This window comes from Nomascus leucogenys, chromosome 2 (assembly GCF_006542625.1).
Source record: "Nomascus leucogenys isolate Asia chromosome 2, Asia_NLE_v1, whole genome shotgun sequence".
Classification (NCBI taxonomy): Eukaryota; Metazoa; Chordata; class Mammalia; order Primates; family Hylobatidae; genus Nomascus; species Nomascus leucogenys.
Genome location: NC_044382.1, coordinates 35,276,631 through 35,303,622, shown reverse-complemented (window position 1 = coordinate 35,303,622; position 26,992 = coordinate 35,276,631). Strand labels below are relative to the sequence as shown.

The following is a 26,992-nucleotide window of genomic DNA, read 5'->3' as shown; positions in this document are numbered from 1 at the left end:
CATTGGGTAAATTCCCCCATTCCAAATGAGAGAAATTGGTTAAGACAAAGAGGCTACAGGCCCCATGCATGTCCAAAAACCTGCAGGGCAGTCAATAAATCTTAAAAATCCAAAATGATCTCCTTTGACTCCATGTCTCATGTCCAAGCCACGCTGACAGAAGGGGTGAGCTCCCAAGGCCTTGGACAGCTCCGCCCCGGTGGCTCTGCTGGGTATAGCCCCTGTGGCTGCTTTCACAGGCTAGCATTGAGTGCCAACAGCTTTTCCAGGCACATGGTGAAAGCTGTCAGTGGATCTACCATTCTGGAGTCTGGAGGATGGTATCCCTCTTCTCACAGCTCCACTAGGCAGTGCCCCAGTGGGGTCTCTAACCCCATATATCTGCTTTGCACTGCCCTAGCAGAGGATCTCCATGAGGGGTCTGCCCCTGCAGCAGACTTCTGCCTGGACACCCAGGCATTTCCATACATCCTGAAATCAAGGCAGAGGCTTTCAAGCCTCAACTCTTGCCTTCTGCAAACCCACAGGCCCAACACCACAGGAAGGCTGCCAAGGTTTGAGGCTTACCCCCTCTGAAGCAACAGCCCAAGATTATCTCCTGGCCCCTTTTAGCCACAGCTGGAGCTAGAGCAGCTGGGATGCAGGGCACCATGTCCTGAGGCCGCAGAGAGCAGCGCAACCCTGGGCCTGGCCCACGAAACCATTTTTTCCTCCTAGACCTCCAGGCCTGTGATAGGAAGGGCTGCCATGAAGGTCTCTGACATGCCCTGGAGACATTTTCCCTATTCTACTGGCTATTAACATTAGGCTCCTCTTCACCTATGCATATTTCTGCAGCTCGCTTGAATTGCTCCCCAGAAAATAGGTTTTTCTTTTCTACCACAAGGTCAGGCTGCAAATTTTCCAAACTTTTATGCTCTGCTTCCCTTTTAAACCTAAGTTCCAACTTCAGACCATCTCTTTGTGAACACATATGACTGTATGTTGTTAGGAGCAGCCAGGCCACATATTGAATGCTTTGCTACTTAGAAATTTCTTCTGCCACATACTCTAAATCATCTCTCTCAAGTTCAAAGTTCCACAGATCTCTAGGGCAGGGGCAAAATGCTGTCAGTCTATCTGCTAAAGCAAAGCAAAAGTGACCTTTGCTCCAGTTCCCAGTAAGTGCCTCATCTCCACCTGAGACCACCTCAGCCTGGACTTTATTGTCCATATAACTATCAGCATTTTGGTCAAAACCATTCAACATGTCTCTAGGAAGTTCCAAACATTCCCTCATCTTCCTGTCTTCTTCTGAGTCCTCCGAACTGTTGCAACCTCTGCCCATTACCCAGTTACAAAGTGGCTTCCACATTTTCATGTATCTTTATAGCAATGCCCCCACTGTCCTGGTACCAAGTTTCTGTACTAGTCCATTTTCACAGTGCTATAAAGAACTACCTGAGACTGGGTAACTTACAAAGAAAAGAGGTTCAACTGACTCATAGTTCCACAGGCTTAACAGGAAGCATTATCGGGAGGCCTCAGGAAACTTACACTCACAGTGGAAGGCAAAGAAAGCATGTTTTCACATGGCAGAGCAGGAGAGACAGTGAGTGAAGAGGGAAGTGCCACACATTTTCAAGCAACCAGATCTCATGAGAACTCACCATCATGAGAACAGCAAAGGAGAAGAAGTCTGCCTCCATGATTCAATCACCTTTCACCAGGCCCCTCCCCTGATATGTGAGGATTACCATTCAAGATGAGATTTGGGTGGGGACACAGAGCCAAACCATATCATTTATATTTAGAAAAAAAGTTGCTATTTATAAAGGATACATAGAAAAGGGTGTTTATTAGAAACTTGCTTGTAGTGGCAAAAATCATGAAACCACATGAATAGAATATTGTCTAACTATTTAAAAGAATGGGATCCGCATCTGTTGACCTGGAAGGATGTTCAAGGTGTACTTGTTAGGTGAGAAAAGCAAGCTGCAGACAAAGGGGTATAAGATCATCCCATTCTTTTATTTAAAGGCAAGCAACCCAGAAAATCTCATATGTGTCTCTGTTTATGCTTATATAATTACAGAGAAATGTGGAGGATAAGGGGAGATGTGCAGGAAGAAAGAGGAAAGAAAGAAATAGGAAAGGAGAGGTGACGGAAATAAGTTTATTAACATTTTGGGGTATAATTTTTCTGATGGAATGAACATATTATTTCTGTAAATTCTGAAGGGGCATGTGCAAAAAGAATAATAAATTTTAAAAAGAGTCAATTCTAAGACTATCCCTATAATGCTCACTTACACTCAGATATGCTTTCTTGGATAAGAGACTGTGTATAACCCAAATCCTCCAAAGGTTATGGAAAGTTCATGTGGCTACCCACCATCTATCATCTGGCATATGGGTTGTGGTACAAAGGAGGAGAACCACTATGCTATGAGCAACAAAACCACAGACATTTTCTGATCAGGGGAAATAATACTGAAAGTGGTGTTCTAGGAAGATTAATCTGGCAGTAGACTGCAGAATGAATTAAGAAGGGAGAGGAGAAAACTAGAAAAACAATTAGGAGACTATTGATAAGAGTAATGAGAGTTTGAACTAGGGTGTGGCCAGTTTTTTCCTGTTGTGTTGGCTTCTCAGGGAACAGAAACTTAATTCCCTTCTGGCTTCCAGCCTTTCTACCTTACTCTTAACTGCATCTCAGGGTCTTTGTGGTCTCAGAAGTGTGTTTCTTATTATCTGCTTTAATTACATCTAAATTTCAAATTTAAGGCTCCTTTTTAAAAAAATTATAAACGAATCACTAGTTATATTGTGCCATTTAAGATTTCCCTAATTTATCTGGCTTTGATTTTTGAGAATGTTCACATGTTTTAAGGACTGGTTTCAAGAACAATAATCACTCATATATTTATGTTATTCTATTCTATCTCTTCTATGCTAGTTGATGTGACAACTACCCTCTCCCTGCCATATTTTAAGATTGTTGTCTCCTAATTCTTCAGCTATTCATTATCTTTTGTGGCTGCTCTCTTTGGTTGCCTTCCAGAGCCCTGTCCTTGTCCCTCCCCTCTTTTTTCCTGAACATTAGAGCAGTTCATTCTTAAATGACCTCATCTGATTTTCTTGCTATAGCTAACACCTACTTACCTTGCATTTTCTCTTTTCTGTGACTGTCATTGCCATATTAGGTTGAACTCTCCTATAAATCTTAGTGGAAGAGATGAACTTACCCTACCAACCTTCTGACTGTTATATACTATAGATAGAATAAGTCAAATCTAAAATATAAATAAGCTGAAGAAAGATATTTTGAAAATTCAGGCAAAAATAAAACACCCCTCCTCTCTTAAGGTACTCAGTGATTACAAACACGCTTGTCTGAAAAATGAGGAAACTGATTTCCTGCCTGACCTTCTAGGTAAGTCAGTACAAACATATACATTAGACTCATCTGCTTAAATAATCTCAATTCTTATAAAAGTGAAAAGCATAAAGCTTCTGCTACAAAAGTTCCTATATTGACAATCTACTATAAGTTACTGCCTTGAGCAAGCTTTTAACAAACAACCAAAGGAAAAAACCCTCTAACCCTTCATTTACAAACATTGGCTACTCTAATTTTTCAATGGTAAACAGACCACAGTTATTCTAAGAAATTATGAAAAGCAATCCATTTCAAAGTCTTAAAGCAAATTTAGAGACTGACAATTGAAAATACATCTTCTTTATGTATACTTCTCTCTGTATTCATATACACCTGTCAGTCTTAAGGCTTATTTCTATCTGGGGAAGATAACCTGGGCTATCATCTCTCTCTCTCAGTGATATTCAGTATCTGCTGACATTTTCCTTACTCGAGAAAGATTAGAAATATAATCCATTCCTATAAATCTTTTTGGTTTATATGTCAAATTTTGTTTATTTAGGTATTCAACATGTATTTGTAGAGGTCTTACTATGTGCTAGACACTATTCTAGATGCTGGCATATGGGAGTAAGCAAGGCAGACAGTATCACTGCTCTCATGGAGCTTACATTGTAGCAGGTGAGCAGATAAGACACAAATAGATGATGTCAAGAAGAAGGAAAGACGATGTGAAAGATTCTACTATTTCAGATAGAGCAGTCAGAGATCTCTTTTACAGAGCTGACGTTTCAGTGAGAGAGTAAACCACGTGGGTATCTGGGGAAAGAACATTTCAGGTAAAACTTCATCAGATTTGAGCTTATACACTGGGGAGCCCAGAAAGAGGATTATTTCTCCTAGACAGTAAGGATATGCTTAAGCGACTAGAAGAAAAAAATATCTTGCACCTAGGGTACACAAACTGAGGTTATGGTGAAAGTCATATTCTCTCCTTGTCTTGTATCATGTAATATTTGATGACAACATGCATGCACATAATACTTTCATCCATTAGTTGTTGAAGTCACCTGTTGGCTCATTCCTATCTACTCAGTCCTCATCTAGTCAACTAATTCTTTCCATCTTTTCTTTCGTTTGTTTCAGACTCCTTGTTGCCCCTTTTCTTATTCCAAATAGTTGAATCAAATCTTGTTTCCCATTCATCCATGCACTTTCCTCCATGAAGTTTGTTATGTCTTCTCAGGAAGGAGCTTGAGATCCTTCAAGTTCACATTTCAAAAAGCAAACTGAGGGAAGAGGAGGCAGGGATGACTATCATCAGAGTGCTCTCCATGCTGCTGGGGATTTTCATCTTCTTCATCTCCATATGCCCAGTGTCTAGCTTGATAAATTCTTGCTGCTGCCAAGTGCAATTAGAAGGACCTTGGAGATCATCTAGTTAACCTTCCATTCTACCTATCTCAAGAATTCTTGGCCTAGAACATGTCTTTGTAGTTCTTTAGTTCTTCCACTTATGAACATAATAACGTAGCTAGGTTGCTTACTGATTTCCCAGTGTCCATAGAGAAACACTGAGGCATACAAAAATCAAATTTAGCCAGGCACCAGAATTGAAGTTTAGAATTTTCATTTTCTTTCTTAATAGTTTTATAACTTTTCCTTCTGGCATCCTTATTTACTGTTTTCTTAACTATGTCTGTGGGACCCCCAAAGCACTGTACAGCTGTTAAATATTATAAATTAAAAGGTCACTCATCCCTAAAATACTGAATTAGAAATTACTTCACCAATTTTTCTTTCCTTCAAAAACATTTCTTGGTTAAAAATGTAGTGCCCATCCACAGACTGCAATAACACCAGCCCATGATATGTGTTTAGTGATGAGAAGCATTTGCTACCTAATAGAAAATCTACCAGCCTCCCAGCTGACGAACAAAGTAGGAGGTTCAAGGCTAATAAAGCAGTGTAGAGAAAACCTGTTAACAGTAAAACATTAACTGCCATGCTAGGATGGCTCTTCATTCCCATTTCTTAGCTCTGAAAACTTATAAATCATCTTTTGGGGAGAAAGAACAAACATCCAAGAAAACAGTTTGCTTTTAGTACAATTCTAAAAAATCTAAAGTTCTTAAGCAGGCTGTTGTCACAAAGAAATTCTAAGAACTTCAGCACTAAAAGAATAGTTACAAAATAAATATCCTATTTTTGACACCACTACACATGTCTTCATCATTTCAAATATTAGGATCCATTTTAATCTAGCATGTTTTGAACAGTAAACATGACTAAATTCAGCAAATAATAGTAACAAAATTCATTTAGTTTTTAAAAGTACTATCAGTAATCGCAGAGGCTTTTTTCAGGTTGTGAGGAATAAAAGTCGAAAATATATAAATTTTATATTGTAGCTATAACTCAAACTATTTTATGAGTATAAATAATTTTAGTATACTTGAGTTGTTCTTGCTATACTGATAATCAGATACTTAATTCCCTTATACACTAAGGGAAATGTGTATGAATGGGAAATTAAACTGTTTGGGAGACTGCTGTAGGAATTCACATTATGTTTAATTTATATCTGCTATTGCCAAATTCAAGTCCAAGCCAAAAGCAGACCTACCTTACTTAAACATAAAATAAATACTTATTTAAAAAATCAGGCTTAGATGTGAATAGTCTCTATTACTTCTTTACTAGGCCAAGAAGAGGGAATATATACACTGTTAGCATAAAGTTCCTTAATAACTTAAAGAAAACACAAACCAGAACTTAACCACTAAGTATCATCCATTTCAGAATAGTCACCCTGGGAAGCTATTCACTTATTCCAGGCATATTCAAAACAGAATTAAACATTTTCTGTAGAAATATCTATGTGGGCTCTTTTAAAAACCCTCTAAGAAAATAAACGTTATCATTCGAGAGAGGATTAAATTTCTAAATATCTGGCAATACTCAAATGATTTGGAGTCACACAAAGCTTAGGAATAAATACATTTTCTTTGAGCAAGAACAGTTAGGTGTTACTATAGTGCAATGAGTCCAATTTTCTTTTATGGCTTACAAGGTGGTTCTGAAGGCAGTTTCAAAGAGGAGCAATATACATAGCCTCCTAAGGTGGAAACTTAGAACATTTATTTTGGGTTTTCTGTTTTTTTTTTTAAATCAATCTATTTTATAGTCATACACTTTGTCCTTAATAAACCCAGCTGAATTCCAGATGACAAATTTCACATAATGTTCTAATTAAAAATTTTTTTAAGTTTTCATCTAAGAAAGCTGCCTACAAACTTAGGTTCCACATCGGTATGTTTACCAATTTAAACTGCCGTCTAATAATTCTATGCTTGCCTCTGCTTTTATAACTGTGGTTTAATACATCAAATTTGTTTAACTGAAGTTTTTTTCAACCATTTGATCAATAAAGAAAAAAGTAAGCGCAGTCAAGTTTCACAATCCTCCCAACTTTATGCAGTTAGGATAAATTTTGGTATTCAATATACTCAAGAGCTTTTTCAGACAGCTTCAATAAATGTAATAAATGTAAAAAATTTTAAACCTGATAATTTCATTCCCATTTTCAGGCAAATTAAGGTTTCTAATGACAAAGAATCTTTGCATACTTGATTACATAAAAATATCGGAATAGGAAATACCAGAAAGAGAATACTCTAGCATTTATTAATAAAAATATAACAATGTGGTTGGAGTTATCACTATGGCTATTATGTAGATGGCATACTTAATATCCCTCAACAAAATCCACTGAAAACTTTGTCGAAGGCACTTTCAAAAAATAATAAAACTGAAAAAAAAATCATTGTGAAGATACTACCTTGGCATTTGAAGGCTTTAAAATACAGTAGTCTTTATGAAACTGCGATCCATGACCCTTCAGGGATTGCACATAGCAGGCCCTAAAAGATTCTTGATTATAGGAAACACCTACACCACAGTCACAGATGTCATAATGTACTTAGCCAATGAGAGTCATGCTGGTTTAAGCTAAGTGGACTTGGCAGAGCTTTAAAAATTCCACCTTGCATCTTTATAATGCTTTTTAATTTTCTTTCTTTTTTTTTTTTTTTTGAGACAGAGACTCGCTCTGTCGCCCAGGCTGGAGTGCAGTGGCGCCATCTCGGCTCACTGCAAGCTCCGCCTCCCGGGTTCACACCATTCTCCTGCCTCAGCCACCATGCCCGGCTAATTTTTTGTATTTTTAGTAGAGACAGGATTTCACCGTGTTAGCCAGGATGGTCTCAATCTCCTGATCTCATGATCCGCCTACCTCGGACTCCCAAAGTGCTGGGATTACAGGGGTGAGCCACCGCACCCGGCCTAATGCTTTTTAATTTTCAAAGTAAAAGTACATGCACAAATCCTGTCAGGTAAAAACCCTCTATTTTACAGAAATTGAAACTGTGACAAAAAGCAGTAAGTGACCTTACAAATACATGCAGGAGAGCAGAGGCCTGATCCTTTATATTTTATTTAAAGATTCGCTGTTGACAAAAATTATTAAAGATACACGAGGAACTAACATACCCAATATTAAATATTTCCCTTCAGATAAGTATTAAGGTTTCCTGGTTATTTTTTTCTCTTTCTCTTTAAATGCCTTTAGTTTTCACATCTGTAAAATTAAGGTAAATAACAGCTGCCTTCTGTGCTACATGGATATTGACAGAATCGAGACTTAATACAGTAACGAGAATAAAAACTTTCACAGAGTTGAGATTTAAATGAGATGAATGCATGCAAAGTGCTTAGCATAGTGCTGTCACATAATTGGTGCTTAATCATTATTAGGTAAAAAAAGATTAACAAAATGTATAGGGAAGAATATAGACACTGTATATTTTAAAAATCTAAATGAGTCAAAAGTAACTCTTATAAAATATGTGGCTAGTCTGTATTATGTCAATCGACTATTTGTTTCAGATGTCTAGAAGAGACCCAGATAATTAAAGAAGCCTACAGGGGAACTTAGATAACTAAGAATTGGGATACTCAAACTGGCAACACCGCTCATGAGTGTTTTGTGATCTTTACCTCAACACTTTATATGGATCTCAATTTCTCATTCGAAAAAATTAGGGGGTAGGGTTAGGGGAACTCTCAAGTTCTTTTAAGTTCTAATCTAAAATAACTGTACCTGACATAGAAAACAAGCTCTGGGAACCCAAGAGCCCCACCTCTCGGGTGCTAACAGCAGCAATAGTTTATTTTTATATATCACCAACTACATTATTTTAAATCCTTATCTTACAAAAACACCAAATCTGCATTCACATCTATTTGTCTTACATTCAATAATCTATAAAGAAAATGTCAAAGAACCAACTTTGTTATACCATTCCTTACCCTAATTACTTCCCTCATCAAATTGACAGGTTAAAAGGATTGTGGAATTTTAGAAACACAAACACAGGTGTTTTGAAAACAATTCAAACACAGTTGTAAAGAAAGTATTTTTGACTCCAAAGTACCTAGTTCGAGGCCATAGACTGTCTCCCTTAGCATTAGAAACTAGGTCTTTGGACTTTTAGTTGAGTATTTTTCTTCTGTTTCTACTACTGAATATCTAAATCAAATTCTTTGGAAGGGATTTAAGGGTTAAAAAAATAAAAAAGCAAAATCTGCAATTTAAATAGTCTTAAAATTAAGGAAGCTCTAATCCTCAATAATTACAAAAGAAAACATTAAAACAATAACATAAAGTAAAACAGTGTCCATAACAAACTGGTACAGCTTTAGTGTTCAGCATGTGACAATCATAAGGTCATAAGTCACAGCACTGCCCCAACCAGCATGAAATAATAAATCATGTACTGAATTGTATCATTTCATAATAGCTTTCAAAATTTGGCTATCAAATATACTTTCATAATAGCCACGGCTAAATATTATGGACAATTATGAAATCAACTAGAATAAAGGCTAATTTTATTGTAAAAAGAAAGAGTAAGTTAACACTTTTTGCAACAAATTGCATGTCTTAAACACTGCATACTTACTGAACTCTCAAATTATTAGTTACAAAAATAAAAATTCAAGGTACTAAAATGTGTAAACATTTACAACTAATCATATCATTAAAACTTTTTTCCCCTTATATATATTTTTGGTGCCCTATAGTGTGAATGAAAAAAAAATTCTAAAACAACAGGTACTTTCACTGAACTTGCTGCATTATAGACACTACTAATCTTGTTGAAACTTGCTAAAAAGAAAAAATATTTTAAAGCACTCGAAATTAATACTTGGGTTACTCTGAAAAAGCATGTTTAAGCATGCAGCTCTATTGGGATGTAATTAATATTTAAATTGGCCAAGGGATAAAATTAGGGGATAACACACTCTCATTCAAAATATTGAATTTAAGGAATGTATTGCAATATAAATAGTTTAAGTGACTGTCTAGCACTTGCAGAACCCCATAATTTATTCTGCATATTATGAAAAATTAATTTTCTCAATATTCCAGCAGAAAAATACACAACCCATAGAAATATATTACCAAAGAAAAGGGTTGCTCTCCAGTCAGTTGACAATGGCTGTAAAAGGGCACTATGAAATATGAAATGATTATATCAACATTAAGACATTAGGTTGACTACATTCAAGTCATTAGATTTTCATTTATTAAACAGCAGCTTAAATAAAAATGGGACAAATACGAACTTAATCTTAGCTAAAATAATCTAAAAGAAAGTAAAATGTGCATTTTATCCTTTTTGATAATAAAGCATAGTAAGAAACAACAACATAACTCAACAATTAGTATTATATAGCCATGATTAGTTTCAGATTTCTATCTCAAATAAAAGAAATTAAATTGTAATCCTGATTGATGCATTCCCTTGTACCTAAATATAGTCCTAAATTTTTCTTTTCTTAAACCTCTAATTCATGACGGTTGATCCAAACTGTTAGTTTTCAGAACTGATCTAGATATTCCTAAACTTATCTATAGCATTCCACATCTCTGTTGCTCCTCCCTCTTCACCCTGCACCCCCAATTAATTCATGAACTCCACTGGAAATTCTGTATTTAGAGACATTTACGACAGTATTGAGGAATAAGGAAAGCAACCTGTCAAAATTAGGTGTTTGGGGGTTAAAACCACTGTCTACAAATAATTTTGAACTGCAATAAAATTCTATTTCTTTCTTAATACGTAAAATGAACAAAAATCACCATCACAAGTCACACCCTAATCTAGTTTAGCATAGAAATGATCACACATAATTCAAAAGGGAAAGGAACACTTAGTAGATCTTTTCTTTTTTAAAATTGAAATTCTCAATAGGAATATTTTATTTACTTGAAAAATACAAAACCCAAGTATTAACAGAATATGCCAGAAGAAAGTAAGAGCAGCTGGCTCTCTGAAGCTGCAGAAATAAGGAGAGCATGGGCTTTTAAAAATCCTTTGTAAAGGTCAATAAGTAATGGATTTTCTTTTGTAGTTATAGCTTAATTCAACACAATTTTCTTGAAAACTCTTTATGCAATAGGAATCACCAATGTATATTTTCCATGACTCAGAAATATGAAAACAAGTGCCCATTAATCTAGCAAATACCTGTAAATATTGCATTACACAATTACTCTTGATGAAAATATTACCAGGATGTCCTCAGAAGGGTAAATGCTATTCAGCACAAACCTATTTTGCTTATTTAATTTGCCCACCTAAGTACTAGTACATAATGAGAACCCACTGCTAATTAAAATTAGGAATAATTATTAAAGTAAAAAAGAATGTGCTTTAAGAACTATGCCTCAGACCTTGTCTAAACTTAACGTAAATTAAGATTTCCTGGGCTGTTTCAATCACCTGCAGGCCAGAGTGGACTAAGATTTATGTAACTAATCAATTAATGCAGATGTTCCGACTTTCACATTAGGCAGTCACATTAAAGTAAACCCTTTTGATCCAATCTTTCCTTCACTAAATCTCAAAAGGCCCCTAAAGTGATCTCTACCCACATATCCATTTCACTATTAATACAATTTGCATTTAACCTACATTTATGCAAGGTATATTTCACAATAAGTCTTTCATAAAATGTATAAACATTAAATAAGTAGCAAAAGTGGTCAGACTAAAATACATGCAACACAAATAGACAAAATCAAAATAACATGAATTATGTTACCAATTATAAAAATATAAGGGGAATAGCCATAGAAACATCGTAAGTAATTTCAATAAAATCTGACCACATGCTAGTCACATATTTCTGTATTAGTCATTCCACACTAAAATGACACACCTGAACACACAGTGTGTTTTAAAAGCTTTTCTTTTACTAATCATGTAGCCATAACAAGTTATAGATTTAAAAAATAAGATGCTCGTCATAAAGCTAAAAATAAGTGAATACATATTTAAAAGGAAATCTCCTTTAACATTCAGAAATCACTTTACATAAATGAGTACCAGAAATATTAAGCTTAAAAAACACTGAAACACCCATTGCCAGAATCTTTAGAAGGAAAAGAAAAAGAAAAAAGTTAGGAAGTAAAGAAAATTTCCATGGGGGTGGGGGTAAATCACAGTCAAAACAAATCTCTTCTCTTTGTATTTCCTCTTTTTCTGAGAAAACATTCAACACGATGTTAGCAGAATTTGCTTCATTCATTCTGTATTTGTACAAGTCTTCAATTTCATTACTTTCATAAAACCAGATACAGATGCGATTACTAATGAGACATTAAAATCTACATAAATTTTAGTAGCTTCATTAAGTGCCAATCATCAAAGCCCTAGACTCTACCAAAAACTGAATTTACAAGTTCATCCTACATCATTCATTCTCTCCAATAATCCCTCCCTTCAGGATACGAACAATTTTTTAACACTAAAATTTCAACATAATCCCAATAAAAGCTCTAATATCACCTAAAACCATTTCTGTTCCCTACCTCTGCCATTAATGCTTAAATGAAACAAGGCTGAAAATCAAATAATGCAGAAATGTGCCTTCATCAGTAAGTTTATGCTAAATGTACTGAATTTCAGTATTTTTAAAAACGTATTTAGAATGGCTAGTTTGTTTTACTTAAAGAATAGATTTTGAGAATCAATAAGGTTTCTCTTGTTTTACTATAAATGAACTTAAAAAGAAAATACTAAGCTCAATCATAATATTCATAATTTTAAAATTTTATGTGATAATTCAATGTTGTGGTGGAAGGAAGGAATTGCCTCTTCCCACCCCCAGAGAATAAAGTGAGAATTTTTTTTTTTGAAGTATTCTGATAAAAACAATTTTAGGTGGCATTTTAAAAAGTCAAATTGCAATTTATAACTTTTTCTAATTTAAAAGGAATTCAAGTTATTAGTGGCATTTAATATTTTTCTACGTAAAGTCAGAAGGTCAGTATTCAATCAAGTTGTGGTCTCAATGTGTTGATTATTTGCTGATCACTCAGGATCACTGGTCATAGCAAATGTTTGGCTAGAGTCATGTAACATATAGAGAAGAGAAAGCAACTAATTTTAGCCATATCAGGGCTGTTGTTTGGAAACAATAGACTAATTCAATGATGGTTTAAAAGAAACACTGTTTCAATTTATTTGGATGAAGCTTTGTTTTGGGTAATCATAGTTCCCAGTGCTAAGTTAATGCCATAAGGTATAAAATCTTCAAATATTAACAAAATACCCTGTATAAAGTATTATACCTTCTTGTTAGGACACAGACTACTGATTTCCCAATCACAGATTGGCATAAAAATAATAATTTCATTCGATATTAAAGAACTTCTAAAGAGCCGCATCATCATTGCCTTGCCTATTACCTCCATAAGGTTATGGGGCCCAAATTAAAAACAGTGAAGATGCTTTATGTCATAAAGTACTATAAAAGTTAAAGCATTAAAATCACCTTCAGTGATTTAAGAGTAACTATGTTCATCTACTTATACTCTGTATCCCAGATTTTATAGGGTTTAAAAGTTCATAGCAAATGGAAAATAAGTTTTGTCCCATGCCTTTTCTTTATAGTAAGGAAAATAAAAACCATGCCATGATGATTATCAGGGCAAAACCCATTAATAATCCCCAAGAGTTTCCTAAGATGTTTTATTTTTCTTTGTATAATTACATGTTTTATAAATCAATTTAAGAGTTTCCTACAGATAGCTTAGTCAAATCAACCGTACTTAACTCTTTTAAGAAAACCAAGTATGTGAATTCTGTTGCCAAAAATTTGCAATTGAAAATTTTAAAACACAGCATGTCTTTTAGCATTTAAAACACAACAGCTTATGCAATAATAAACATCTCAAATCTCCTTACTGAAAAGATTTTAAACCTTCAACTCAGGTTGAAGTAGTGTTCTTCTAAATAAAAGGTAATTATTTAAACAATAGATTAGGAGGTAGTTCGCATTAAGACACATAAGAACCGAGGTTTTTTGGTCTTTTTTTTTTTTTGACAACAACTAAGCCTTTTAGAAGAACAGAACATAGCCTAAATCTAAGTCTAAATTATTTCCCTAATAAGAAAAGCTTCCTACGTAAAGAGGAAAGAAAAGAGACATCCTCAGGGTTAGGATGGCTTTCATAGAAAAAGTATTTTCAAAAATCTGAATAACTAGTTAATGGGAACGATGAATATCATTAACATTTAAGAAGAAACTTCAATGGTTACATACAAATAAATCACTCTGTCTACCATGTCTTCTTTTAAAAAAAAACCGCTGATTAATCAATCTTGTGTCACTACAATCCACATTTTTATATTTTCCTTCACAACTAAAATGGATATAAAACCTAGCATTTACCTGAATTGGGGATGAGGTTACCGGGCAGAGAAATTCACCCCTACCAACACGTATATCTACATTTAGAACTTTTTTCTGATAATTCCATTTTCTGACCTTTTTGGGTCAGACAAAAATATCAGTATGCTTATAAATGACTGAGTGAAAAAAAGAGAAAAATCAAATGAAAGCTGAAAATTGAAGCTTAACAATTTTGGCCATCAGTTATCTACTTGAGAACTTGCAGGAACATTTGAAAGTAAAATTTTGTTTTGCACCATGTTGGCACCAATTCCTCTCTTAAAGAGATTGATCGGCAGACATAACTTGGCTACCTTAGGGCAAGAACCCTGTGAGCAAGACCTGTGTCTAATACTATGGTCTGGTACACTGTTCACTGCATTGCGTTAGCAATTTCAAAACTCAAATTCTTTAACAGAAGATTCAGTTTGAAGAACAGTACTTTGTTAGTACTTCTGCTTTTAACCCTTTAATCTCAAGCTAACACTTAACGAATTTACAAATAAGGCAGCACAACTTTTGACTATGTTAAGGGTATCATTTATTGTAATATAAGAACATATTCTAAAACAGCTGAATGAACATGCACAACACAATATATTATGAGACATTATACTCTCCTGAATTTATATAATTTTTCCTTAAGATATCTGTTAATGAGCAATATTATTTTAAAAATGTTAAATAAAATCCTCACCATTGGCCAATGGGATACTGAAAACCACTTTTTAAGGAAAAAACCTGAAATGGTTACGTACAGATGTCACTTAGGTTGTTTACCCTTCCTACTTTGAAAAGGCCACTTAAACTTATTCATATAAAAAAGCACATGAATCTTTACAGAACACATACAAATCAACGAAGATTTACATCTATTAATCTATCTTAAATGTACCATTCTTAAGAAACAGAAAAACACTGATCTTACCTTGAATAGCCATTAGAAAAAACTGTTCGACCAGGGAAGTTCAGAGTCCCCAAGGAAGTCAAGTTGTCATCTCCAGATCCTTGGCACCTATTCCAATTTTCAGAACCAACGGGAATTGGTGGAATGACATTAAAAATAGGCTTCTGATCCTGCTGTTGAGAAACGGATGCTGTATTCATGTCATAGTGGTACATCTGTCCTCCAGAGGTACTCACACCATGAACAGAAATGGCAGACATTTTATTACCAATTATATTTGCTCCAGGAAAGCTTGCCTGACAGTAAACTGTGCCCAGTTTCTCTTGCTTAATTACCCCAGGGGTGCAGAGTTCGATGAAATCTTCTTTTTCTGTTTTCACTTGGGGCAGTGTTACATTACTGGGGCTTGACAAAACCAGATCTCCATTATCCTTAATTTTGGGTTTAGTGTCCGGTAAAATGAGAGGCTTGCAGTCCTCATTCGAGTTTCCTTCCAAAAGGAATGAATCGTCTTCTCCCGCCAGAGGAGAAAGCAAACAGTTTTCATCTATCAACAGGTCTGATCTCCAAGGACTCTCATTCGTCTCTTTACCTGGGGACCCAGAAGAAAACTCCAAATCCTGCAAAATGTCAAAGGTGCTTTGGTCTGTGGTATACAATTTCACATTGCCACCGTTGGTGCCAGTCTGGCCCTTCAAATGTTGCTGTTCTGAAGATACATCAGAGTGAGTTTTTGGGAACTCCTTCTCTGTGGGGGCAGCAGACACAGCAGTGGATGCTGAACTCTTGGGGTTCTCTGGAACACTGGTCGACCTATTGAGGTTTGCAATGCTTTCTTCCAAAAGCTTTAAGTCTGTTTCCCCCGAGGAAAGGCTGATTTGGCCCTGCTGTGGGAATCCCAGGTCATTTCCCATCACTTTTGTTTCTGTCTCTCCCATATACAGTCCCATTGAGAGTGAAACTGCTTTGGACAGATCTGGCTGCTGCGCATTGCTTACTGAGCCTTTTGGAAAATCAACCAAAAGTCTTCGCTGCTTGGAGTCTGACTGAGAAGCGACAGCCAGTGAAGGTGAAGACGCAGAAACCTTCACAGTAGCTCCTCCCCTTAGGGTTTTATAGAAGTCCATCACATTTCCCCTCTCCTGAGCAAGCACACTGCTGGGGTTTTCTTCTCTACCAGGAGTTAATGATTCTTTGGAGTCCATCAGTGAACATCAACTACAAAACAAAAAACAAAAACGGGGGGAAAACGTCATAAGCACTAAAGTCACATTATCTTCCTGATCCGATTAGTAAGAGGCAGCTTGTTAAATGAACCTTTTAGTTAACTCCGAATCAAATTCTTTGTTACCAGAAGAGTAGTTTCTATCTTCCAGAATAAAAAGCCATGTCCCCTGCTTCCATTCAGCGTGCCACATTTAAAAGTACAATGCAATCCATTTGCACAGCTGAGGGCAAAAGTGTATCGAACTAAGCTTGGCTATTCATCCTGCCGCTCACTGAACGTGTAGCTTTGTTAATCACAGACATTATAATTCATTACATCTGATTATTCTAAAGGTTCAAGTTGATGTCAAAGTATTTAATTTCAAAAAAGGAAAGTGTGATCATTAAAATTCCTACCTCTTTTCAATCAAGGCTGTTTGCTTTTCTGAGAACCAATACATATAACATTTGATAAATACTACGCTAGAATTCTCAGTCCCTAATTACTTCCAAATTTCCCTCCTACCAGCTAGTCACACATCCAAACCCTTGAGTACAACCAACTGGTGAACCATGCACATTTTCTTTGAAAAATAAACAATGCTGATCTGCTTATCTTTCGACAGGCTGGGAAAAGGCTTTTTAACCCATACTTCTGACTGGATGTGCCCACCTCCAAATTTTGGATATATGAAATTTGGATATATGAGATACACTTTATATAGGCCAACTAAAATATACATTTTAAAGAGAAGAGAAGGTGTAGTAGCTTCTCACTACGTTAGCTTAAATAACTTAAATATAGCTGACTCTTATCGTAACTCACAAAAACATCTAGATTAAGCAACATTTGTTTACACTGCTTGAGATCCTCAATATGAAATGCTATTACATCTCTAAGTTCTTTCCTTTCCAAACAAATATCGAAGTACTGAAAAATGGAAAAACACAGAACCGTAAAATCACATTCATATAAATTCAGGTACAACCGTATCCAGTAAAATGTTCAAAATAATTTTCTCTGCCTTCACCTATCCCAATTCTCAGCCTATTCTCAAGAGAGTAAGACTGTTAGTATACTGTTAATCACGGTGTTTTAAGAGATGGGCTAAGACGGAGTAGCACATTTGGGACACTGTAGTCAAATCCCGTCCAATAAAAGGAAACTTTTCCTATACGATGACGTTAGGCAGTATAAATGTCACTGGCCCTCACTGAAAAGTAAATATGAAGGTAGAGAGAGGGGTGTGGACTTGCCACTACAAATCTTGAGGATAAACTGCTTATCTCCCCACCTCTCTGCCCCGTTTATCTGAGGTGATAACGATCTCTAAACACGAGGTATCAAATGGAGCCCAACGAATTTCCATGCCGCTTTTTTGACAGCTGCCTTCAAACCCGAAACCAAAACAATACTTCCTAAAACGAAAACGCTCCCTCAAGCGACATTATCCCCCAGTTTAAGTTGCAAATAACCCCGCCACATTAATCGGCCCTAATGAACCATGCCAGAGGGTCTTAAGTGGTATTACAAGGTTGCAATTATCAAGTCTGCAACCCCAAACGTCAAACTAGCACTTGTAAAAATCGCAGCACAAAACTATTACGGTTACAGAGGGTCTTTTTCTAAAAGGGGCCACTTAGAAACCTCAGGCGCGAATTAACAGCAAACGCTAAAGAGCAAGCCCTTGCGGGGCGGGGGAGGAGGGGAGAAAAAAAGTGCGAGGTTAAAAGAGAAGTATGTCCAGACCTGTTGAGTTCTCTCTCCGACACGCCCACTTCTAACAGATAACGCCAGCCCCGGCCCGAGTCTCCAAGTTGCAGGCTGTCAGCCCCCCGCGTGTGCACCCTCACGCGCCCTGCACGCCTTCCTCAAGCCAGGCGCCGCCGGGGCCTCCCCGGAGCCCGGGCTCGCGCTCGGGCGCGCCGGGGTGGAGTGCAAATATTCGGGCGAGTAGAATTCAGATGCGGCTTAGCGTTCACCACGACAACGGGTGGCGGGCGACCCCCTTGGAAGGAAAGGGGACACTGTGGGGAGAAAAGAGGCCAGCATTCCCGCGAGGAATGAGAGGCTCGAAACCCCCCGCAGTTCGACAAGGCTCCGCTCGCCGTCCGAGCTCAGGTTCCTCCCCCTCGGCCCGGCCAGGGGACGCCGGCGGAGAGAGAGGAAGAGGCCAGCGCTGTCACCCGCGCGCTGCCCTTTCGTCACCGTCGCCCGGCCCTCGCCAGCCCCCCACCCCCACTCCCCGAGGCTAATAAAAGTTTGTAGGCTCCCGCGGCGGCCCCCGAGTTGTCTCCGGTCCCAGCGGCACCTCGGGGGAGCCAGCGCACCCCGGCCCCCTCCCGCCTCGCTTCTTACCTCTGGCACAGGAGCCGCTCGCCCGCCACCGTCCACAGCTCCCGCCGCAGCCGAGATAAACAACTTAGCGTGTGAACGCAGAAGGAGCAGGAGGGAAATATTTTTTTTTTTTTCTAAAAAAAAGGAAGTAAACAGCCGCCCCTTTCTCCATGGGTGTGGGGGGAGAGCCCCTATTTAAGAAAGTCTCCCATTGCCCAGCTGACAAGACAGCCCTCCGCCTCGCGCCGGGCTCCGCGGGTCCAGGCTTCCGGGCGCGCGTGCCCCGTCCCGGTCCCCAGCTGCTTCGGCCGCTCCGGCTGCGGCGTCTCCTTCTACCCCCGGAATCCGTCCCCGACGGGCAGGCGGTGACTCGGGCTCCCGTCACAGACACGAGCTCGCAAAATGGAGGAGGCGGCGGCGGAGGGAAGGGAGCGCAGACACGCGAAAGGGCAGCCCGGCCTGGGCGAGCGAGCGGGACCGAGCGGGGAGGTGGAGGCGGCGCCACGGCGCGCACACACTCGCACACACGCGCTCCCACTCCACCCCCGGCCGCTCCCGCCCGAGGGGCCGCGCGGCGGCCGCGGGGAACGATGCAACCTGTTGGTGACGCTTGGCAACTGCAGGGGCGCCCGCGGTCCCTGCCCCCACGCCCTCCGCGCGGGCCCCGCCACCCCGGCCCCGACGGCGCCTGCACGCCCGCGTCCCCTGGCGTGGCCGCCTCGCCGGGTGCGCCGCGCTTCGCCCCCCGCCCCCAACTCCCCAGGAAAAAGGGCGGCGGCGGCTGGGGCCGACCTGGTCTCTCTGGGGCGGCGTTAAGAAGGCCACCGAGTTTCTCCAGTTTCTCTTCTCGCTACCTCCTTCCCGCCCCCGCCCAGCTCCGCGGCTCCAGACCCACTCGGGAGCTCGCTCTGCCCCTTGGCGGCAAGCGCCGCCAGTGCCCCTGCGGGTGACAGCGGGCGGGCCAGAGGAGCCGGGGCGCCGCCCGCGGCAGAGCTGCGTGAGTGGCCCGCGCCGCCGCCGCCGCCGCCGGGCCGAGTTGCGTGAAGTGTGTCACTTCGAAAGGGACTACGGGGTTGCACGGAAACGGTGCCGCAGAGTCTCGGCCGCGCTCGGGGCCGGGCGGCCTGACACGCCCTCTGGGGAAGCTTCAGGGAGGGGACGGGATAGCGGGGGTCGGCGCATACGTACTTTGGGCCGGGGGGAAGTCGCGTGCCGGCAGGTCCCCCACCACCGCATCATCTGGGCGGCCGGGTCTTCAGCTGCCGCCGCCGCGCTCTCGCACTGGGAGAGAAGTTGCAAAGCAGAACCCACCCTCCCCCGCGCCCCGACCGTCCCCCACCCTCTTCCCCGAGTCTGCAAGGCGGCGGCGGCAGAAGGAGGCGCCGCCTGCCAAGTTCAACCCCCACCCCTCCCGCCCATTGCGCTCACACTCGAAGGAAGTTGCACGCCAAATGCAAAACCTCCAGCGAGCTGGATTTCTTTGCACTTTTTTTTTTATTATTATGATTAAGGAAAGCAGGGGGCGGCAGGCCTAAAAGCAAGTTGCAGGCAAAATAGTAAGTTGCTGGCGAAGTATACCCCCCCTTCCCAAACTCCTGACCTCTCCTTCCACCCCGGCCAGGGCCCGCATCCAAGTTCCCGGTGCAGGCCCCACCCCCGAATCTTGACATTTGCTGCCCTCGACTCTGTGCGTTGCTCACCATGTCACGTTCGTAGGACCCCTGCCCCTACAAATAAAACAAAATACAGGCAGCTTTAAAATGCCAGCGTTCAACTCCCTACAGCTGTTCCTGTTACGAGCTTCCCCCTCAGTCCAAGGGGAAGGAAACACGTGGCCCATCCTGAGAGAGGAGAGAGCCGTTGGGCGAGGGGTGCCTGTGCGGGAAGCCCCCGCCCCAGCTCCCTTCCCCAGCTCGCCGCGTCGGGAAGGTTTGGACGATGCCAGGACACAGCCTCCTACCTTGTGCGGCACAGATTATGATTTTTGTGACTCTGGGAATGGTTGTGCTGTGTGGCTTTAGGGTTTGGGGAGGTTACTTTTGCACCCCCACAGGTGACATCGCTTGCCAGCTCCTGACAGGGGCGCGGGCTGCCGCAGCTCCACCTAATCCTCCTCGGGCGCTCGGCCACAGCCACTCTTTCTCCTCCCGCCGCGCTCAGACTGACGGCGGCTGCCTCTGCTCTGACATCTTAAAGACGATTGGGGAAGCGCGTCCCGGAAGCCGCCAGCCGCCATCTTGGTAGGGTACAGTGACGCCCGCCGGGCCCCGCGGCCACCATCTTGGCAAAGGTTCGCGATCGCGGGTAGCCTAAGCCGTCTTTCCTCGGTTCTGAAGGGTAAACGGTTCCCTGTACGTTGTCTGGTGTGAAAGGAAAAAAGCAGGCTTTCATCAAGCCTCTTGTCTGGAGACGATCCACGGGGGCGGCCTCCAGAGGATTCTGGAGCCGCCATCTTGGCAAAGGAAGAGCTACTCGCCACCTCGGAAAAGAAGAGGGAACCAACCGTATGCCAACGTAGAACCCTCAGCCAGAAGAATTTTTATGAAGGGCGCTGAGCAACTCCATGTTAACAAAGCCCCCTTTTGGACCCAGAAGGCAGACTCCGCTTCGCCTGTCCCTTGGCACAAGTCAACTAGAAGGAGGCCCTTGCTTCGGATGCTCATCTGTGAGGCTATGAGAACGCTACTTGACCTAGTTGCCCGTTTTTCCAATTTCTGAGCCTCAAGCACTAGAATGAGATGTCTTTCGTTAATTTGGCCCCTAAACTACCAACAGTTTCATGGGAAGCAAATCAAGACCCAACCCTACAATAATGTTTTACACGTTTTAAAAGTGAGTTAAATAGCCCATGCTAATAATTATCCTTGTACATCTGACATCTGCTTAGAATAACTAAGAATTCTATTTATATATACATATACGTATACATATGTATACACATATATACCATATACATATATATGTATATAATTAAGGGGACAATACAGTTGTCTAATAGAACACATCTCTCCATGCCATAAGCCTGTCTCACTGCTGAATCTCTCCTCTAAGAATCCACCTCTTTGCTCATACATGCTCAAATCCTTAGTGGTAGGTACTCTGCTTAAATAATTTATGATTTCACAAGAGTTCCCGATTATTCTCCCTCCATTTTTTTTTCCTCTGCAGATCTTAATAGGGAAGAATACTCACATAGTTTTAAATATGTCATTGAAAACACTTCTAATTGAGCCAAAAAAAAAAAAACTTTTCCTAATTTCTCTCTTCAGTGATCTAAATGTGCCTATTAATTTTTTAATTTGATAGCAAAAAAATTCTCATTCTTTAGTCTTTCACATTCATTTGGAAGCATGCATAAACTATAAGTTAACCCCTCCTTTTCAGAGTAATACAAATAGTTATGATTTGTGGCTAACATTTATTGATCCCCACTGTTCTGCTGCCCACTTTTGCTGACAACAACTGAATGAGATAGGTATTGTTATTTGATTTTTCAATATGAGGACAGCAGGCTTACAGAGGTTGATGCTTGTCTAAGTTCACACGGCTCCTATGCATTAAGAGAGGAATTAGACAATATTAAAGTGGTTTTCCTCACTGATCTCAATCATTAACATGAAGTAGTATATCAATTCTGTGACAGACTACTTACAATATGTGCTTACGGAGATGAACTCCAGTGTACCAGAAAGGACATGAGATTTAGCATTATAATAATAACACAATTCTAACGAAAGTCAATATTTATTGCGCATCTGCTGTCTGACAGACACTATTGAAAGTGTTTTATGCACAATATCCTAAGTCTTTAGGTATGGCATTTACTAATCTGTAACCCTGGGAACTTACTACAAGAAATAGGATGAATCCCTATCTGAGTGGGATGTATTTGACTGTCTTAGAAGCAGAGGTGGGAATGAAGGTGATGTATTCAAACTCAATCAAGGCAAGGACCTGATCTATCTTGTCATAGCTTTATGTCCCACTCCTGGAACAGTGCCCACTACATAGTAGGCACCCAGCAAATACATTACAGGGTTATAATAACATTGAGTCAACTAGTTAACTAGATGTAAAATCACTTTTACTGGGTTATTGTTGTGGCCAAATGGGTTAATAAAAAGTGTACAGATAATACTCAAGATCCTCATTTTTATTGTTTTGTGTTTAAACATCTGAGTACTCCCCCCACTTTTTTAAAAAAAATAAACTAGATTAGATTCTTGATTGTATGTTCTTATAGTATTCTGCATACTTTGTTAGCACACTACAATGATAGTTCATTATTTGTGCCCTCATTTGTTATTTCTCTGTATCACCCACCAGAACATAAGCTCTGCAAAGGCAGGGACTGTGTCTGTTTGTTCCCCCCTGTATCACTAGTGCATAGTTGGTGCTCAGTGGGTGTTGGTTAAATGAATGAATGAATGATAATATATGGTCTTAGAGACTATGTCTTAAGGCCAACAAAACCTTAAGCCTGACTAATAAACCAAACCACTTGATACATTGATATCAGAAACTGATATATTACCCAAGTGAGTTCTCCCATTTTCTTCATGTTTTATCATCTCCATTCCCACTAAAATAATCCAAGCTGTACTGCCAGATTACCCCTCCAAAACATCAACTAAATCATGCTGTGCTCCTTCTCAAGTATATACAATAACTCTTGATTCTAGTGCTACACAGATCCCAACTCCCAGTATGGTATTTAAGATCATCACCTTTACCTGCCCCTTTGTAGAAAGTGAAGCCTTCCAGTGGATGTGATTGAACTGGAGTTTAATTTAAAAATTAGTTAAAACAAGGAAATAATTTTAGGAAAGATAACTTGCAAACTTTAAACTTTTGAAACTTTTGAAACCTAAAACCTGTGATTGAACATTTATTTTCTAATCTTTTGATGGTCTAAAGCTTTTATGAGCCCACTGACTGGAGTTCCATGTCTTTAGTGTGTGTATAAACTATACGTGTAATGCATTGATATCGTGTAGCAGTTAAAAGCCAGACTATAAAGGCCAAATACAGTCTCCACCACTAAAACGAATGTAACCTTGGGCAGGCTAACTCTCTGTGCCTTTTTCCATCATCTGTAAAATGGGGATAATAATAGTACTAATTTATAAAGATTAAACAAGTTTGATATATGTAAAGTGCTTAGACTAATTCCTGGGTCATAGGAAGTATTTGCTCATCATTAGCAATTATTATTCATCTGTAGAATTACTATTTTCCCCATTTTTTTAACAAAAATAGAACAAAGTAGAACAAACTTTAACAAAGTAGAACAAGAAATTAAAGATACACATTCAGTATCCGTGACCTGAAATGCTTAATACTGAAAGTGTTTTAGATTTTTGAATTTTTTTTCTGATTTTGGAATATTTGCATTATAATGAGGTATCTCGGCCATGGGACCCAAGTCTAAATAGGAAATTCATTTTTGTTTCATATACGCCTTATAGCCTGAAGATAATTTTATACAATACTTAAAATAATTTGGGGCATGAAGCAAAGTTTGTGGTAAGTACTTCCATGTGAGAGTTTTCATTTGTGGTATCATAACAATGCTCAAAAAATTTTGGATTTTGGAGCACTTCAAAATTCAGATTTTCAAGTTAGGGATGTTCAACGTGTACTTTTAGAATAATTTTCGTGCAGATTTCTAAATTTTTATGATTCCTCGCTCCTGCCCCCACCCCCGTCTTTTAAAATTGTCTTACATCCACCTTACTTGACAGCAATTGTAAGTCAAGGAAGGCTATATGGCATCTTTCCATTTAGATTTTATAGAACAATTTTTTATACTTATATTTCATCATTTTACTTAATATTTAATCAAATTAAGTAAGTACAGTAACAAGCAACAAATGGCATAAACATGTTTGGGAGGCAAAAGCACCAGGAACTGTTGGTAGCTCAACTGGTGGGAGCAGAATCGTGTGAAGTGCAGAAATGACTGTGGTTCCAGTGTTCAGCGCACCCTGGGCATCAATCCATTGTTTTCCAGGGAGACTGGAGAACTGGATCAGTTGAGATCAATATTGAGTAGTGTCTGTTACATGATTCTGTTAAAGAAAGGACATAACACACCACATTCATTCCCATGTCTCCTGTTGTTTATCACATGTATTTCCTCTTGCATAAGCATACTTCCTTGTGACTTATTTTCCTGTAGTCCATGATTCTTTGTCATGGCTTCAGTTTCCATTTATTCTTTTTTTCTGTATTCTCCCACTTTAAATGTGTGATGCTAAATGTAAATGGGAACCATGTATACGTGTATTGTGTATGTGTATTAATAATTTTGAACATGTTAATTTTAAGCCCACACAAACAGCTTTTATTGGTGGTTAGAACTTACTTTAAAAAATTATTCCTGCAGCTATCATAGCTATTACTTGTCTCTTTAATATCTTGGCTTTGGAAAATACTTCTATTCCTACTTAACTTTATAAGGTAAGAGGTTCAAGGGAACCCAGCTGAGCTTTGAATGACCCATCTCTGTCTGCTTCAATATTTGTATTTTATGCCAGACATGCCTATTATAAACAATTCACACTAGTACAGCAAGTTCTTAATCATAATGAACTCCACTTTGGTATTCCTCGTTGTAATTAGAATTAACATTCCCGCCTGGACTGGGAAATGCTAAATTGTTACTAGCTTTCCTGCTGTTTTGCTGTTTTCATGATGCCTTCAATGATTTCATCATAAGAAACATAAAATATCACAATTTGTGCTCATATGCGTGAAATGCCCAATGGGTGTGTCCTGGTTGACTTTATTCTTTATGCTGGCAGAACTTAGTTTAAGCAATACCTGATTCAAGGATGAGGCAGATATCAGCAGATAAATGAGATAAATGTTGCCATAAGCAGGAACTCAATGTTTTTAATGTTTGGAGGCATTAGAGCAAGCACACTGAATAATTGCAACAAGTATTACATACTTTGTTTTTCATTTGTGGCATTTGTGGCTCCTCGTATGTCATTAGCCTTCTTCCTTTTCTGATTTAATCTCCTTTTCTGTCCCATGTTCCTTTGGTAAAGAGTGTTTCAATCTGCCCCACTGCTATGTGGAATCTTTCAGCTCATTTGAGAACCTGCATTTCCATTTTGGTTCTTATATCTTCTTACTAGAGCACACAGGGTTTTGTTTTGTTTGTGTTTTGTTTTAAGCTAACTTAGAAATAGTGGGGTTGAGATGAAAACATTCTTGGTATAGGGATCCCTTAACAAGATAAGAAGATACTTCATATCAAACTCCAAAGTGCTACAAAGGACATTTGTTACCGTTGAAAAAAAAATTGTTTTCAGATCAGTATTTGTCAATTAAATTTTCTCTATCCTCTTGTTGAATTTTCAATACAAGACCTGGTTTTTAGACCCTATTCTGCCATTTGCTTACTTGAATGAGCCTGGGGTAGGCATTTGATTTTTCTCAGCCTTGTTTTTTAATCTGTAAAGGAAGGATAATGATATCTACCCCACCTATCTCACAGGAAATAATGTAGGCCTTACATAGGATCATGTGTTCAAACGTTTTTAAACACTAAGCTTAATTTGGAAAACTTAGAGGGGCTTATGGAATTTTTGCACTATCACTTCACCACAACAAAAATGAAAATTATCATTGTCTCTTTTCACTTATTTCCCAGGGAATCAGTGCAATGGGCAGTCTGGAATTTTAGGCAGGGGAGTGATAATTCAGTAGTGCACCGGAAACAATTGTACCAGCTTGCAAGCACTGACTGTTAAATTTTCAGAGATTTTGTAAGTTGGTTGTTAATCACAGTCATTATTAAAAACCAAATTATAAACTTACAATCAAATATTTTAACAACAAAAATAAATGCTGAAAACTTTACTGCCTAATTATTTTACTCCATTTTACTATTATCTATGCTCTTAAAGTTATTTCTGTCTGTTCTATATAAGAACATACCATACAATGGTGTGATGCAACATATCCCTTCCTAACGCTGCATTCAGAAATGTTATTTTGGTAGTTTGAAAGCAACCATGGTGGAGTACCTATACTATAGAAATTGGGAAACATGACAAACCAGATCTTGATTTGTTTTGTTGATTGTCTAGACTGACACAGTAGAAGAAATTTTAATAATGAAGATTGAACTTAAAAGTGCCTTAGTTTGTGAACACAAAAACTTGAAGAAATATTTTTCCAGTACTTGGAAACTATTATCAGCAAAAGAAGTTACTGCTGTCATTAATGAACGAGTTTAGTTCCAACATCCATTTTTGTTGCTTCACTTTTATCTGGCTCATTAATGTAAAAATATCAACCAACATTCATGTTGGGACTTCAGTACCATGAATGACTTCTTTGCTGATTGAATATTAATCAG

The 26,992-nt window shown here is 39.1% G+C and overlaps 1 protein-coding gene across 11 annotated transcripts in view; it reads right to left on the bottom strand.

Moving 5' to 3' along the window:
• Positions 1 to 26,992, bottom strand: part of NR3C1 (nuclear receptor subfamily 3 group C member 1) — a 471,612-nt gene that overhangs the window by 111,752 nt on the left and 332,868 nt on the right. For 2 of the 11 annotated variants that reach the window (XM_030827168.1, XM_030827138.1), the window contains exons 1-2: positions 19,807 to 20,012; positions 15,096 to 16,292 (exon numbers count right to left, since the gene is read on the bottom strand). In XM_030827168.1, coding sequence (XP_030683028.1) covers positions 15,096 to 16,279 — 1,184 coding nt within the window. In that variant the 5' untranslated portion in view covers positions 16,280 to 16,292; positions 19,807 to 20,012. Of the gene's footprint in view, positions 1 to 15,095; positions 16,293 to 18,030; positions 19,233 to 19,806; positions 20,013 to 26,992 lie in introns of those variants that run through there. The other 9 variants (XM_030827155.1, XM_030827129.1, XM_012505039.2 and 6 more) reach the window with 6 other exon arrangements.